At 44.1% G+C, this 13,943-nt stretch overlaps 1 protein-coding gene across 8 annotated transcripts in view; it reads right to left on the reverse strand.

Annotated features, from left to right (window-relative positions):
* Window positions 1-13,943, reverse strand: part of OTOF (otoferlin) — a 1,702,209-nt gene that overhangs the window by 211,011 nt on the left and 1,477,255 nt on the right. For 5 of the 8 annotated variants that reach the window (XM_069605606.1, XM_069605604.1, XM_069605602.1 and 2 more), the window contains exons 30-31: window positions 11,262-11,392; window positions 9,776-9,805 (exon numbers count right to left, since the gene is read on the reverse strand). In XM_069605606.1, coding sequence (XP_069461707.1) covers window positions 9,776-9,805; window positions 11,262-11,392 — 161 coding nt within the window. The remainder of the gene's footprint in view (window positions 1-9,775; window positions 9,806-11,261; window positions 11,393-13,943) is intronic. The other 3 variants (XM_069605607.1, XM_069605609.1, XM_069605610.1) reach the window with 1 other exon arrangement.

The raw sequence follows: 13,943 nt of genomic DNA on the forward strand, positions 1-13,943 counted from the left end.
ACGGCTCTTTGCCAGAATTCATTACTGCCAACGTGTTCCAAGTTATGGACAAAATCTGTATAAAATGTTGTGTAGACCTTTATCATAGCGACACATCTGGTAAGAACATGTTTGCCCGTTTCCGATTTCATTCTGTCCTTACACAACCTGCAGAAACGTTCAGGTAGGGGGAGATTGTTCTTAATCCCACTTATGGCCAGTACAGGCAACTGATCGATCCTTAGCAAAAGAATGAATCGTCGTAGCCGTGGCGAAGGGCATAGATTCAGATATGGCAATGGCTTCTTAAGTGTGTAATTCATGAATTGCACAAATTTATAGCGCTTTAGATTTTCCAAGTGTGCAAAATTGCTAATCCAATTGTGTAATTCAGATTTCTTGGCTAGCGCTCTCAGCACAGGAGGGGAGACCTCTTGTTGTTTTTGGGTCCAGCCGATCTCTTCAAGATATTTAACAATGTTCTTTTTCATAAAAGAATATGAAGATGCTTTGTTAATTTCGCAATGAATCGCCACTAACAATAAGTTGGCTGTATCAGGTGTTGTTTTTAGATATAATTCGGCTCTTTTCCTGAGTACAAGAGACTTCCAGGAAATAAGGCCGAGCTCTAATCTAAGGATGGCCATTGGGATACAGCCCGGGAGACCGAGTATTTTTTTCCAAAATTTTCCTTCGAGGATTTGAAGCCAGTCAAGTTCTATCAATTGCAATGCCTCCAGGCCATAGATTATCATTGGTGTTAAGACCTGAAGGTATAGTTGGCGTGCTGCCCAGATGGTATAGCCACAGTGAGTTGTAGAAAAACGATAAATAAGTGCTGTTACTTGGGCAGCTCTTGTGGTTCTAATTTGTTTGCAAATGGTATAGTGCCCCTTGGGCTCAACCTCGACACCCAGATATCTATAATATGGGGTATATTTAATTTCCGTCCCATATATGTTTAGACCGATTCTTGCTGTCTTCTTGGAACTGAACATTACCATCTGTGTTTTATTTAGATTGATAGCCAGCCCATTGGATTGAGTATAGGACCATAGTGCCTCAGCTGATCTACGAATGCCGCTGATAGTGTGGTCCAAGATGACTAAATCATCAGCGTATGCTAGCACTACACAGTGAGTGGATCCAATCTTGGGGGGGCAGTTGTTTTCCAATGATAGTGCTTTAGGTATATCGTGGACAAACAGGTTATACAGTATTGGTGCCGTAACACATCCTTGTTTCACGCCACAGTTTTGGTTGATCTTGTTAGTCATATTCCCTTTCGCGTCCAGCTTCAGGGAAACTGTGGTATTGTAGTGCAATAACTTGAGGTAATGTAGTATTTCTTTAGGACATCCCAATTTTTCAAGTTTGGCCCAAAGTAGTTCCCTGGGGACTAGATCAAAGGCGGACTTAAAATCTATGAACAAGGCGTATAAAGGTGGATTACCTGATGTTCTGGCCTTGTTACAAAGAATATCCATTACTACCAGATTATGTGTAGTAGAATATCCGCTTCTGAATCCACATTGGAAACAATCAAGGATCTTTTCTCTGTCTGCCCATATTTGGAGTTCCTGTAGAAGATATGCTGCAAATAACTTGCCCGTGCAGTCCAGCATTGAAAGTAGACGGTAATTACAAGGGTCTGAGCGGTCGCCTCTCTTATACACAGGGATCAAAATTGCAGTCTGCCAGGATTCAGGGATTTGACCTTCCTTCAGAATCTTTTCAAAGAGGATCTCGAGTACCTCTGCCCAATACTCCGGGTTGCTCTTTAATACGGCATTTGCTAAGCCGTTGGGTCCCGGAGCTCTTGAGGATTTGAGCTTTTTTATCCTGATTATCAGAGATTCGACTGACACTTTGAAAGGGGTCGAAAGTGGATCCTGGGGCATCCTCTCCTGTGGCTTTGCCTGGTCCGTGCCGTTCCGGGTTTTCAGGAATTCCTCCCATTGGCTAATGCCGATTGAATTGGTTAAGGGGATACTGGTGTCACCACGAGCCGTGCTCAGTAGTCCCCATATGGTTCGGGAGTTCCCCGTACATAACGTTTGGACTGTTGTTTGCCATTTGAGCAGTTTTATTGCATAGCGTTTCTGCTTTAGCCATGTTCTGTAGGCATTTTTCAGCTTCTTGCTTAGAGTCAGATAGTTGTACGATGTAGTGGAAGCTTTACGTAATTTCCTCAGGTCAGCTCTTAGAGTTCGTTTGGCATCTCTAATTTCAATATCGAATATATTAGTGGTCTTGGTCTCAGGGGCCCGCATATTTGTTTTAATCGCTGCATAGGTGTTTGAGAATGCTGCGATCCATTCTTCAATCTCCTTGCTGGTCATGGCTAAGAGTTCTGTGTGACACAGATTTGGATAGTTGATTGTGTGCTCTATAGCTCGTTTAATGTTGTTGTCAGACCATCGTATCTTGGAGAGAGCATGATTCGTCTTCAACTCGCCAATAGATTTATGCGATATAAATTGTGTAATGTAATTGAAAGAGAGTGTGAGAGTAGCATGGTCGCTCCAATCATTATCCTTGATCTTCATATCTGTGACCCAGGTGGTCATGGTAGGACTTACGTACATATAGTCCAATGTACTACTGGATATGAGGTTTCTCCATGTTGATTTTCCCGGATAGTCGCTAATGGTTCTGCCGTTTAGTAGTTCAAAGTTCCATGACTTAAAGAAATTAAACCATAGCTGTCCCTCCGTATTTACGCTTCCATGTTTCAATTTGCCTATTTTCTTCAGCAAGGGGTTGTTACTGATGCTCGGCTCACCAATTAAGTGACAATTAAAGTCACCAACAAAGATAACCATATTTTTCTTCGGCTCCGTCAGCCAGCTGATCAACAGATCGTGGCAAGCTTCCTGGATAGTCTCACTCTGAGAAGATTCAGATGGATTATATATATTAACCAGGAGAACATGTTCCGTTTTATCTTCGCCAGGAAGCTCCAGTTCCACTGCTAATATAAATTTGTCAGTTTTCGTGTGAATGCGGATAGATCTTAGTGGATGCAAGATGCCAATTAGTAGACCTCCATATGGTCTTCCCCTTAGTCCCTTTTTTGCTAATTCCTGGTGTATAGTGTACCCATTTAACAGGGCTCGGGCGGTAAGCCACGTCTCTTGTAAGCATATGCAGGTATGGCCCATTATTAAGGGCACTGAGCCATCAGGCGATAATAGATGGCTGAATCCCCGACAATTCCAAGAAATGATGGTTTGATCTCATTGATTTGCTGTTGTTCCTGGTAGGGACTCTATTAGCCATTTAAGGACCTTCTGTATGTCTACCAACTGTACAGAGTCATCTTTAGGTGGCTGTATTATGGTCCTTTCTTCCATAATTGGATTTGGCATCTGGATCGGCCACTGTGGATCAGTGATATTCGGATCAGCATCTATTTCCAGGTCAACTTCCCTCAAGTTGGTTTTAAAATTACGCAGCAGTTCTGCAGTGGCTAAGAATTTGCAGTGAAGGGCCGATGTACTTGAGTTCGTCACTTCTAATGGTTCGACAAATACAAAGTCCTCAGATCGTAGCACTCTCAGCTGCGGAATGGGATGCAGTCTGGTCATCAATGCTGATCTGGTAATCCAGTCGTGGTTACTAGATTGATAGAGATTTTTAATCAGGCAGATTCTTCCGCCTCTAGGTACCATAAGATTGCCCTTGTCCTCCACTGGTGATGCTGTTGTTAATTGAGGCTCGTTGGTCGGAGGTATTGAGATAGCTGATATATTGTTTGTGTTATTCTGGGATACTTTTGTATCCTGTTCTTTTTCGCATAGAGAAAATTCTGGTTCTAGTGCCACTGTTAATTTAGAGGTATTGCATTTGTCATTAATAAGCCAGCTAGTGAGCTTTCCTTCTTTTACTGCAATACGTTTACGTGCCCGTGCCGCTCTCCGTTTGACTTTTCTCTGTCCTTTTTTGGGAGTGCTGCCTTCTGTTGGCCTCGAGATTTCCTCCACTGTCTCTGCTGTATCTGGTAGTATGATTGTTGCAATTTGACGCTTTCTTCTTCCAATCGCCTTTTTTGTCAGGCGTCGCTGTTTGCGTGAGAGGTAGATTTCCGAGTTATTAGTAATGTTTGGGTCCTGGGTCCCAGAGTCAGAGCCATCTTGCGTGTTAGTATTGATGAGTTCCGGCTCGGTCTCCTTTGGGTTGTTTTTCTCGGTATCGCTTGTTGCGATTGCGAGAGTAACATCGAGTATCTTCCCGCACATCTTCAATAGAATATTTAATGCAAATTGTACAGATGCGACTGATGCTTGCAAATCCCCCAGGCTCGTACTGCCTTCACTGAGGTCACTGTTGTTTTCGGGTTCCTGCGAGTCTAAATGGACATCAAGGTTAGGGGAAGCGGATAATCTATCTATCGCTTCTCGTTGTGAGGTTATCGTCTGGGGTTGGTAACTATTGATTTGATTGCTTGTGCTGCTTCGCGGTAGCGGAGTCATGGCTCTCTGCATGGACAGACAGAGGTCAAGCAGTGAGTTATTATCAATTATACTCTCCCCTAGGCACACTGAGTTGTTCGTTCTGCTGTAAATGCTCGGCTCCTTCTCCTTGTTTAGCAATGGATTTATGGTATCTGAAGTAGGCGGAGGTGGAAAAAAATCAGTAATAATTCCTCTTTCCTTCGGAACTGGTTTCGTACCCTTGCCCTTGTTCGGCCCTGTGGTAGAGGTTCTGCCCTTCTGGTTCCGAAGGTTGTATCTCGTGGCAGAACACTTCTTGACAGTTAGCATAGTGATACTGTTCCTTCGCTTCCTTGTCGGGTCAGGGTAGAAGGGAAATGACCCGTGGGCAATATATCCAATAAGATTGCCTTTAGCTGATGGTATATAATGTTCCCTTGGTACTTTCAAGAACGTTGGGAAGCGCAAGCAGGGGGTCTTAGGGGTATTTGAGCAAATCCTCAGGTAATTAGTGCCGTTACTGTAAGGGCACAGAATAGAGCTTTCAGTCAATATGCACCACTGTTGTGTCCTAGGCTCAATCAAATATCCGAAGATTTCCCCGATTGACAGTATATGTGAATGAGTGAGTGACTAAGGCCTGTATCTTTAAGTTGCGTCTACCCTAGCCTCTGACTGACATGGCGTTGTTCTGAATGCAGGCAAAGCAGGCAGGGGAGCATGGGAAATATACAAAGGTGCCCGTTGTGAGGTTTTCGTCTGGTGTACAGAGGTTCCAGGCGACTGTGCTGAATGCAATGGCAGAACACGTGTGCCAGCTGATAAAAAGTAGAAACCACAGGGCAGAGGGAAAAGGGGAAAGATGGGGGGGCACTATGGCCCAGGTTCCTTTGACAAATTAAAGGGGGGGGGAGCGAGAGGGTCCGAGGGCGAGGAGAATCCCTGCTCAATCCCCCGGATCGCCGCTCGCTATGCCTCACCTCCGGTGCGCACGTCAGCGCAATTTACAGGAGCTCTGGGAGCTGTCTGAGCCTCAAGTCAACTAGGCTCGGCTCCGCTCCACTTCTCGCCTCTCCCAGCTCTCCACAGTCCCTGTTTCAGCCCCGGGTCCCCTTTGGCAGAGTAATAGAAAAAAAAAACAAAAACAAAAAAGGGGGGGGGGAGGGGGGAGAGGAGTGAGAGGGGCCGAGGGCGAGGAAAATCCCAGCTCAGTCTCCCGGATCCTCCGGATCACCGCTTGCTATGCCTCACCTCTGCCGCACACATCCACGTCCCAGCCAGAAGTTGTAGGTAGTTTGCGGGAGCTATGGGAGCTGTCTAAGCCTCAAGTCGACTCGGCTTCTCGGCTCTTCCGGCCCTCCGCAGCCCCTACTCCAGCGCGGCGCCCGTCCTGATTTCCACAGCTGCGCCCGCTTCACCTCGTCGCACGTTTCTGGGTTGCTGCTAGAGAATAGCACCCAACGGCTTCAATACCCGCGTCCAGCCGCGTCAAGCCGCACCTACAGACACACACTCAAACTCCAGCAAAGTGGCGTGTGACGTGGCCGCTTCCGACGCTTTAAGGTCCTTGCCAATGCTCCTTACATGACTTTGCTGGAAATCCACCCGTTTTATTTTTTCAAAAGTGTCAAAATGTATGTACATACAATAGTCATAGAATTTAGCCCCCACTTGACAAAACCCATTCAGACTTTACAAAAGGTTGGGTCTATAATCTTTCTGGAAACATTTGTCCACATTCGTCAAACAGCAACAAAGTTATAAGCCATTTAAACATGTTGAGCCCCCCTCTAATTTAGCCCCCTCTTGACAAGATCGCACCAAACTTTACAAATACATGTATATCTAGATCTAAAATCTAGATCTAAAATCTTTTTGCAACCTTTTGTGTAGATTCGTCAAATGGCACCACATTTGTGAGCCTTTGCAATATTTTGAGACTACTCTCTAATTTTGCCCCTTCTTGACAGAATCCCACCACACGTTGCACAACAAAGTTGTGCAAACATTTGTGCAGATTCGTCAAATGGCAGCACATTTATAAGCCTTTACAAAATTTTGGGACCCCCCCCTCTGATTTTGATCCCTCTTGACAAAACAGCTCCACATTTTTCAGAACCATACAAAATCAGGTCTAGAATAAGATTCCATAATTTCATGCAGTTTCATTGAGTGGCGCCAACGTTATAAGCCATCCAATAACTGCTTTTCACCAACCCAGTAATGCAGAAATAGGCATAGATGTCCCCGAACATCTTGTTCGCGAACATCACAGGACTGTTCCCGAACATCCAGACTGTTTGCAGACTTCAGTGATGAAAGACCCTGTTTCTTGGCTTCTTACAGCCATATCCCATCTCATCCTCATCACCCCCACCTCCCCAGAGATTGTTTGATGAGTTTGACAAGTGCAATGTTGTGTTTTCAATAGGTTTTTACAGCGATGTTCGCGGACACTAGCGGATGTCGCAAATCCAACATGGCAGGCGTTTCCAAAAATCCGACCCACTTCACGCTTTTCACCATCCAATCAGTCGGCAAGTCTGATGTCTGCGACATCATGTCGCCCTCTCGGCCAATTGGAGGCCCGTCCGCAGACCGAACAGGAAAGTGCGTCCGCGGACCAAACCCAGATATCACTAATTTATTTTTACCTACTTTTGGGCCATTTTTAAAAGAACTATTGGACGGATTTACACCACATTTACAAAAGCACGCTTTCGGGACCAAGCCACCACTCCTGCCGCAACTTCGGTGAAAATCCGTCCAACAGTTTGGGCTGTAGACGTGAACAAAGAATATTTTCTATTGCGTCTATGGAGAAAACAGAACTTTTGGGTCACCCCTACAACTTCGCCCCCCCCTTGATGAAACCTCACCAAACTTCCCAGAAACATTCTGAAGGGACCATATACTTTATTTGCAAAGTTTGGTTAAGTATTCGTCCAGGGGGGCAAAGTTATAAGCCGCCCAAAAAGTGCTCTTGCTATGGGTTGCGCAACTTAACCATAACTGCAGACCCGCTACCGGAGGCCCTGTAATATATTTATAGAACCTTGATTTGACATTTCCTTTGTTTTGGACTGTTGTATTGCTAATTGGGTTGCTACAGGATCACATTTACACCCCTTCTGAGAGAATAGCCTTCTCTCGACCCACGTTACCACAAAAGGCAAAGGTGGTATATCTCTTAGTTGTGCCTTTTTTATCTTTATTATTGGAGAATTGTTGTTTTGTAAGAGCTAGGGCTGAGATGGCAGTTTAGCCACTACTCACCCTTTTACTCCTATGGAGCAGAAGTCATTTTGTCACACCCCTTACCTAAGGTACATTGGAAGGAGGATAGCCTTGAAGCTCTCAGCATCCACCAAACAGTATAGAGAGTATGCATTAGGCGGGAGACAATCAGCTGGTGAAATGGGGTTACGGATCATCCAGTTAATGAACCTGTGGCAGTCGCACAGTCAAAAGAAACTCAATAGAAGCATTACATGGAAGAAGTCAACAAAGAACTGGCCCACACACACCATTATTTGTATTCCACAGCTTGACAACCTCAGGGATGCAGGCAGAGATGGAAATGTGCAGCACCACCTGGCATGCCAGATGGATTTCTATGATGGCGCTGAGCACCACCCATACCTTTAACTCCTGACTCGCTCATTAGAAATAATAATCAGGACCTTCAGATAAGTATCCAATCCCATATAGAAAAACATAATTCCCCAATTAGTGTAATTTGGAAATTGGTTGCGGAATAACCAAAACGAAAGGCGGATTCAAACCACAACGAGGAACAACCTGAAGGAGGATAAAAAGGGCCATGAAACCACAGTGAGCGAGAGAAACCCAGAGGAGATAGACAGGCCTGTTCATGCTTCCATAATACAAAGGACGATACATGCAAATCCTATTGAGGATAGGATTCTGGAGAAGGAAGACGGGCGTGCTCCTGCTCCTTTGTTCCAAGAGGACATTCTGGAGGAGAGAAGCTGTGGAAGGAGGACATTCTGGAACAGGACTGCAAATGTTTGTGACAAGCTGGCAAGACCCAAAGCTGAAGCAGTCAGACCGTTCATCCAAATAGCAATTTGACTCTGTACTTGCGGTATGAATGTCAATAAAATATTATTATAGACAAGGCTTCTTCTTATAGCGCAAATCGTCTCTCGATGCCTTCACTAGCTCCACCATTTAATATGTTTATAGCACTGTCTATACAACTAATTTCAATTGCCATTCATTCTTTAAAACAAAAAAAGCTATTGTTCAGATCAGATAAAAACTCATTTAGTAAAACCTTTTCCAAAGATATGTAGCTATCAGGACGCAGAAGTCAGAACTTAATCTTTTATCAGGAACTTGATGAAAGGGCGACTGGTCAAACATGTGTTGTGCCAAACATACAGTGAATTCTCTTTATTGAGTCAGCAGCCAACATGTGCCAAGGGATATAGAATACCCATCCTAGAAATTTGGTTGCGGTGGCATGCTCTGAGTGCAGTGACAAACTTGTTTGTTCAAGCCTTCAGGCTTGGCATGCGTCAAGACAAGAACAATCATGCAATTCGTACTAAATAACAGTGTCTGTACGTGGTTGCACCCTAACAACTGGGTGCCCAAATACTGCCAGCATAGATCTGTAAATGATAGTGCAAGCAGAGAATACAAAGCACTCCTTGAGATACAAAGCATTGGAAGGTTCTGAAAGTGGAGACAATCCAACGATAGAGAGTACATTCAGGCCTTAGGTAAGTTGTGTGCTCGGAGGCAATCATGCTCACAGCACCATGCAGGAAGTAATCAATCAATCCCCATGCCCTTTTCTGAACACCAGGCTTCACATCAGCCAAAATATTGAAAAAAGACTAGACAAATATGTAGTTCAAAATAAAGAGTGGACAATTATAGAATTCAAAATAAGGATTGCTGAAATGAAGAGTTCAAATATAGAAAATAAATTGCAAATATTGACTTGTTCAAAATGAAGTGTGCATGAATAAAGAGTAAATAATTAATGGTGTTAAAATAGAGTTAACAATAGTGACCTGTTCAACATAACAATTAAAAACTAGTTTAAAATTCAGAATGTTATGATGCATGGGGGGTGGTTGTTGAGTAGCTGGAAGGAAAGGGGGTGTGCGGCAGGGTGGTGGTAGATGAGGGTGAATAGGGACAAAGGTGTCCCTGTTAATGCTGCAGCAATGTTTTTTGATGGTGGATTAAGCTTTTAAGACAGTCTATATTTATGCACACTTTGCTACTAAGCCAATATTCCATGGTCTTCATTTGTATTGGACATATGGAACCCAAAAAGGACGTGGCTTGGGGAAGGTGCAAAACCGCAGGAAGCAACTTACCACATCAACTTTAACCACGGCATCTGAGTTCTGTCACATGGAAATTAAACAAAATGGAGAACAACAGATGAAGTAAAACAAAATGGATGCCACACTGTAATATACATACATGAAATGAGAAGCTGGGAATGGGTCAATTGGAAACATCACAGAGCCAAAAGGAAATCATGCAAAGGGGGCGATTGATGTGCTAGAAAAAATAAAATACATAATTATAACAATGGTAAAGGGACAGTGATATTTAGCAGAGTAGGGATATGCTATTGACTGTCACACTGAAAGAACTCAAATATACAAAAGGCTTTTATGCATACTGAATTATATATACAATGTGAAGTCGGAAAATGCTGATTTTCCAATATGGCGCCTAAACTAGAGGATAGATATAACTGACTGGACAATCGCAAGTAACCATCCATGTCCCAACCCTCTTTTCCGTCTGGTGCATACCATTCCCTCATGTTACTCTCGTCCATGATCAGGGAATGCATCTTCCCGTAGGCTTAGCTTCTCCTTGAGCAAAAATTCTATTTGTTTAAGCTTGACCAACATTTAGGAAAGAGATTGAGTGGCCTTGTGTGCTTGCTTAAACAGAGCCATATACCTTCTCTACAACAACCAAAAAGAGAACTACTCTAAGACCAGACATCTATTTGATCCCATTGTGTTACTGCAATATGCGTGCAAAAGCCAAAACAAATGGCTATTTGCCTGTGTGTAAATGATCAAAGCACATTGGTGCTTGCGCACTTTTGAGCACATCTGTGGAACATTTAGGAATTGCCCAGAAAGGTGTGAGTGTAGGATAGTTTCAATACATATGTATTCACATCCCTTATTCCCAAAGAGGAGTGCATACATTTCCACCACTGATGGCTCGTTTCTCCATTCACTGCGCCTGGTAGGGTCAAATAATCCATATGGAAGTTGGCCTTTTTTGAGTAGTCCACACAAAGTGGTTATGAAGAAATGCCTATGTGACTGCCTTACAGATAACATTGATTACAATGGCTCTGAAATGTGCATGGAGTAGTTTTGGCTTTGACTTCATAGGCACAGATTCCCTCAGGAGGCAACCTTTTCAGACTGTTGCAAGCTTCTAGATAGCAAGGCACTATCCTTCAAGCTATGTGGGACTGGGTAGCCTGTCTGTGCGGCTGCTCACTGAGGAAGTAGCAAAGAGTTCCCCCGAGGATCGTATCTGTTTAGTTCAGCCCAGATAGAACCTGAGGATTCAGTGAACATCTCGATTGTGTAGAATTATTTGATATGTATGGATGGTCAGAGAGAAGGGGAAGGCTTATGCTCAAAGAAAATTCCTTTAATTAGATCCATGTCATTATAAATCAAAATGTAAAAGGAAAGCGCTGGCCTTGATATTTGTCTAAGCATGAAAACATTGGACCATGTGTCGAGTAGAGACTGTTTCATGTCAGATCTTAATGGGTCTTCAGCGACAAGATAAAAGCCTACATGGGGTACTTACCGCCTCCAGCTTGACCATGGTCTCCATTTTCTTGATGGGCACTTCCGGTTCCATGTTAACCACGATTTCACCTATAGGATGAGAGCAGGGGCCTCCGTTTGCCAGTGCCATATAGCCGTTCATCAGTTTAGCTGAACAAAGGGCAGAGAAGGACAGAAGAGAGGACAGACTCAAGAGATACAATAGTAGGAGCCAGTACAGCATGAAGAAAGGCTGGTTAGAACCGATATGAACAAAGTAGGATGAGCTCTGGAGAGGGTGATTTTAAGGCAAGATGAAACATAGAAGAGACCTGAAAGAAACTTCTCTGTAGGGAGCAAAGAGGGAAACACAAAGCAATACACGTATAGGCAAATTATTTAGTATGTGTGCGGATGCAAAGCACTCTGGGAAACTGTCATAGGAAACTTAATAAGGAAAACAATTCCTTGTCATGCTGACATTTGCAAATGGCAAAATGCTTGAGAAAACAGTACTAAGGAAGGGCAAGGACGGTGGCATGGTGGATTAAGGAGTCGAACAAAGTGGTGACATGTTTCAACAAGTTTTATTTTAAAAATAAAGAAAAGGCCCTACCTCTCCCTATTTCAAAAAAGGATTATCCCCGCCTAAACAAATATAACTCGGGTGCTTGTCGTCAGGATGAGTGTCCAAATGAAAGTGTACGTCCTCTGTCCAAAAACCTCCTCTGACCCGACCGCTAGTGTACAAAAGGGTTCAGCATCCAAATGAAAATGGTACCAGGAGAATGACTTCCTTCTCCTGAGGAACTGGATCAGTCTTTATCTTTTCCTCATCAATCTCTTGCTCTAGTTTCTGATTCAATGAGGAGAGTAGGGTCAGGAGAATGGCCCCATTCCCCTGACCCACCTCGCCCAGCCTTGAGGGCTGTCTTGGGATAGTCTTTGACAATAGTCCTCAAACTTCTCTTCACTTCTTCCCAAGGGCTTCTGGAAACTTCCAGAAATTCTTCCCTGTCTTATGAGGTTATGAAGATTATCTCCAGGTGTCTTTTGTTCTCTAGGATCCTCTTTAATTCTAGTTGGATTATCACTGTGATGAGAGAGATGCCTCCTGATGCTCTCTTGTTTTTAAGACCTTTGAATATCACTACTGTGACGAGGGAGATCACTCCTGTGATTCTCTTAACTCTTGGTTCTTTTAGTATCACTACTTTGATGAAAGAGATTACTCCCAAGGATTTCTTGACTCTTCGTTCTCTGGTTATCATTGCTTTGATGAGGGAGATTACTCCTGAGGCTTTCTTGATTTGTGGTTCTCTGGGTATCACTACTGTGATGAGGGAGATTACTCCTGAGGCTTTCTTGATTTATGGTTCTCTGGGTATCACTACTGTGACAAGGGAGATTACTCCTGAGGTTTTCTTGACTCTTGATTCTCTGAATATACTACTGTGATGAGGGAGATTACTCCTGAGGCTTTCTTGACTCTTGGTTCTCTGAATGTCACTATGATGATGAGGGATATTACTCCAGAGGCAACTTCCACTCTCTGTGTCTCTTTGGTAATCACTGTGCCAAGGGAGATTACTCCCGATACAACTTCCACTTTCTGGGTCTTCTTGGTAATTACTGTGACAAGAGAAATTACTTCCGATGCAGCTTGCAGTCTCTATTCTCCCTGGGCCCCACCAGAGTTTCCCGTAGTTCCTATTACCTTGTTTGTGTTAGGAACGTGCACCCGGTTCTTCCCGGGGTCGCGGGCGATTTGCTGTTCGCTTGTCATTTCCTTCTGGCTCTACTGCACGGCTCCTTGAAGTCGTGGGGCGATCGGTCTTGGCGTCGTTGTTGGACCAAACACTCCACCTCTCAGAGGTCACGCAACTACCTAGACTAGACTTCCCCAGAACTGGAGTGAGTCACCTCCCTGCCGGCTCACAGGATTCTTCTGCTGCTTCCAATATTCCATGTCGTCTCTTCCAAGGACCAGCTTCTCTGCACAGCTGACAGGTTCCCAAGTTTAAACTTTCCGGGCTTCTCTCTCTTTCCTTCAGTTCTTTCTCAGTTGTTATCTCTCCTAGCTGGGCACACCCCAGCGCAGCGTCATAGTCTTTCGGTTGTTTCCATGATGTACTCTTCATGCCTCTTTGTGGCCACCTCTTCACAGTACTCTTAGAAAAAGGTGTGCCATCAGTCTTATTCTTCCTCATATCAGTGGTGTCAAGTCTCAAGGAAGGAGGTGGGGAATGTTACAATATTACACAGTAGTACTTTCAGTTGCACTCTCTGCAGACGTTAGGGTTTTTATAGGTGCAAGAGGGTTAGGGAGTTCCTTCATGGAACAGGAGTCCTTATACTCATGAGGAGAGTCGTTCCCTGTGAGGTCCTGCTTTCCGTCACCCCCAGGGGGACTATTGGATAGTGGCCTCACATTCCTAGCCTCACAGGGAAGGACTCCCAGTGATGCCCCCTTTCAGACCTTTGAAGGTGTCAATTTGATCTAGTCTAGACTAGATCTAGGCTTTTATAGGAATGTGATCTTCTACTTTATCTCCTACTAAATTGAATAACAATCATATGGCCAATATGTCTGACTCATTCTCGTTATGTGCTGCTTGGAGGTTTTCAAAATATCGTATATATTTTTCACTTGGGCCTTTGCTCTTGGGGATCAGACGTGCCAAAAAGCAATTGGCGTCGGAAGGAAGGTGCCCCTAAGTGG

The sequence above is a fragment of the Ambystoma mexicanum genome, chromosome 4p, assembly GCF_040938575.1.
Source record: "Ambystoma mexicanum isolate Mex_15411 chromosome 4p, UKY_AmexF1_1, whole genome shotgun sequence".
In the NCBI taxonomy this organism is placed as follows: domain Eukaryota; kingdom Metazoa; phylum Chordata; class Amphibia; order Caudata; family Ambystomatidae; genus Ambystoma; species Ambystoma mexicanum.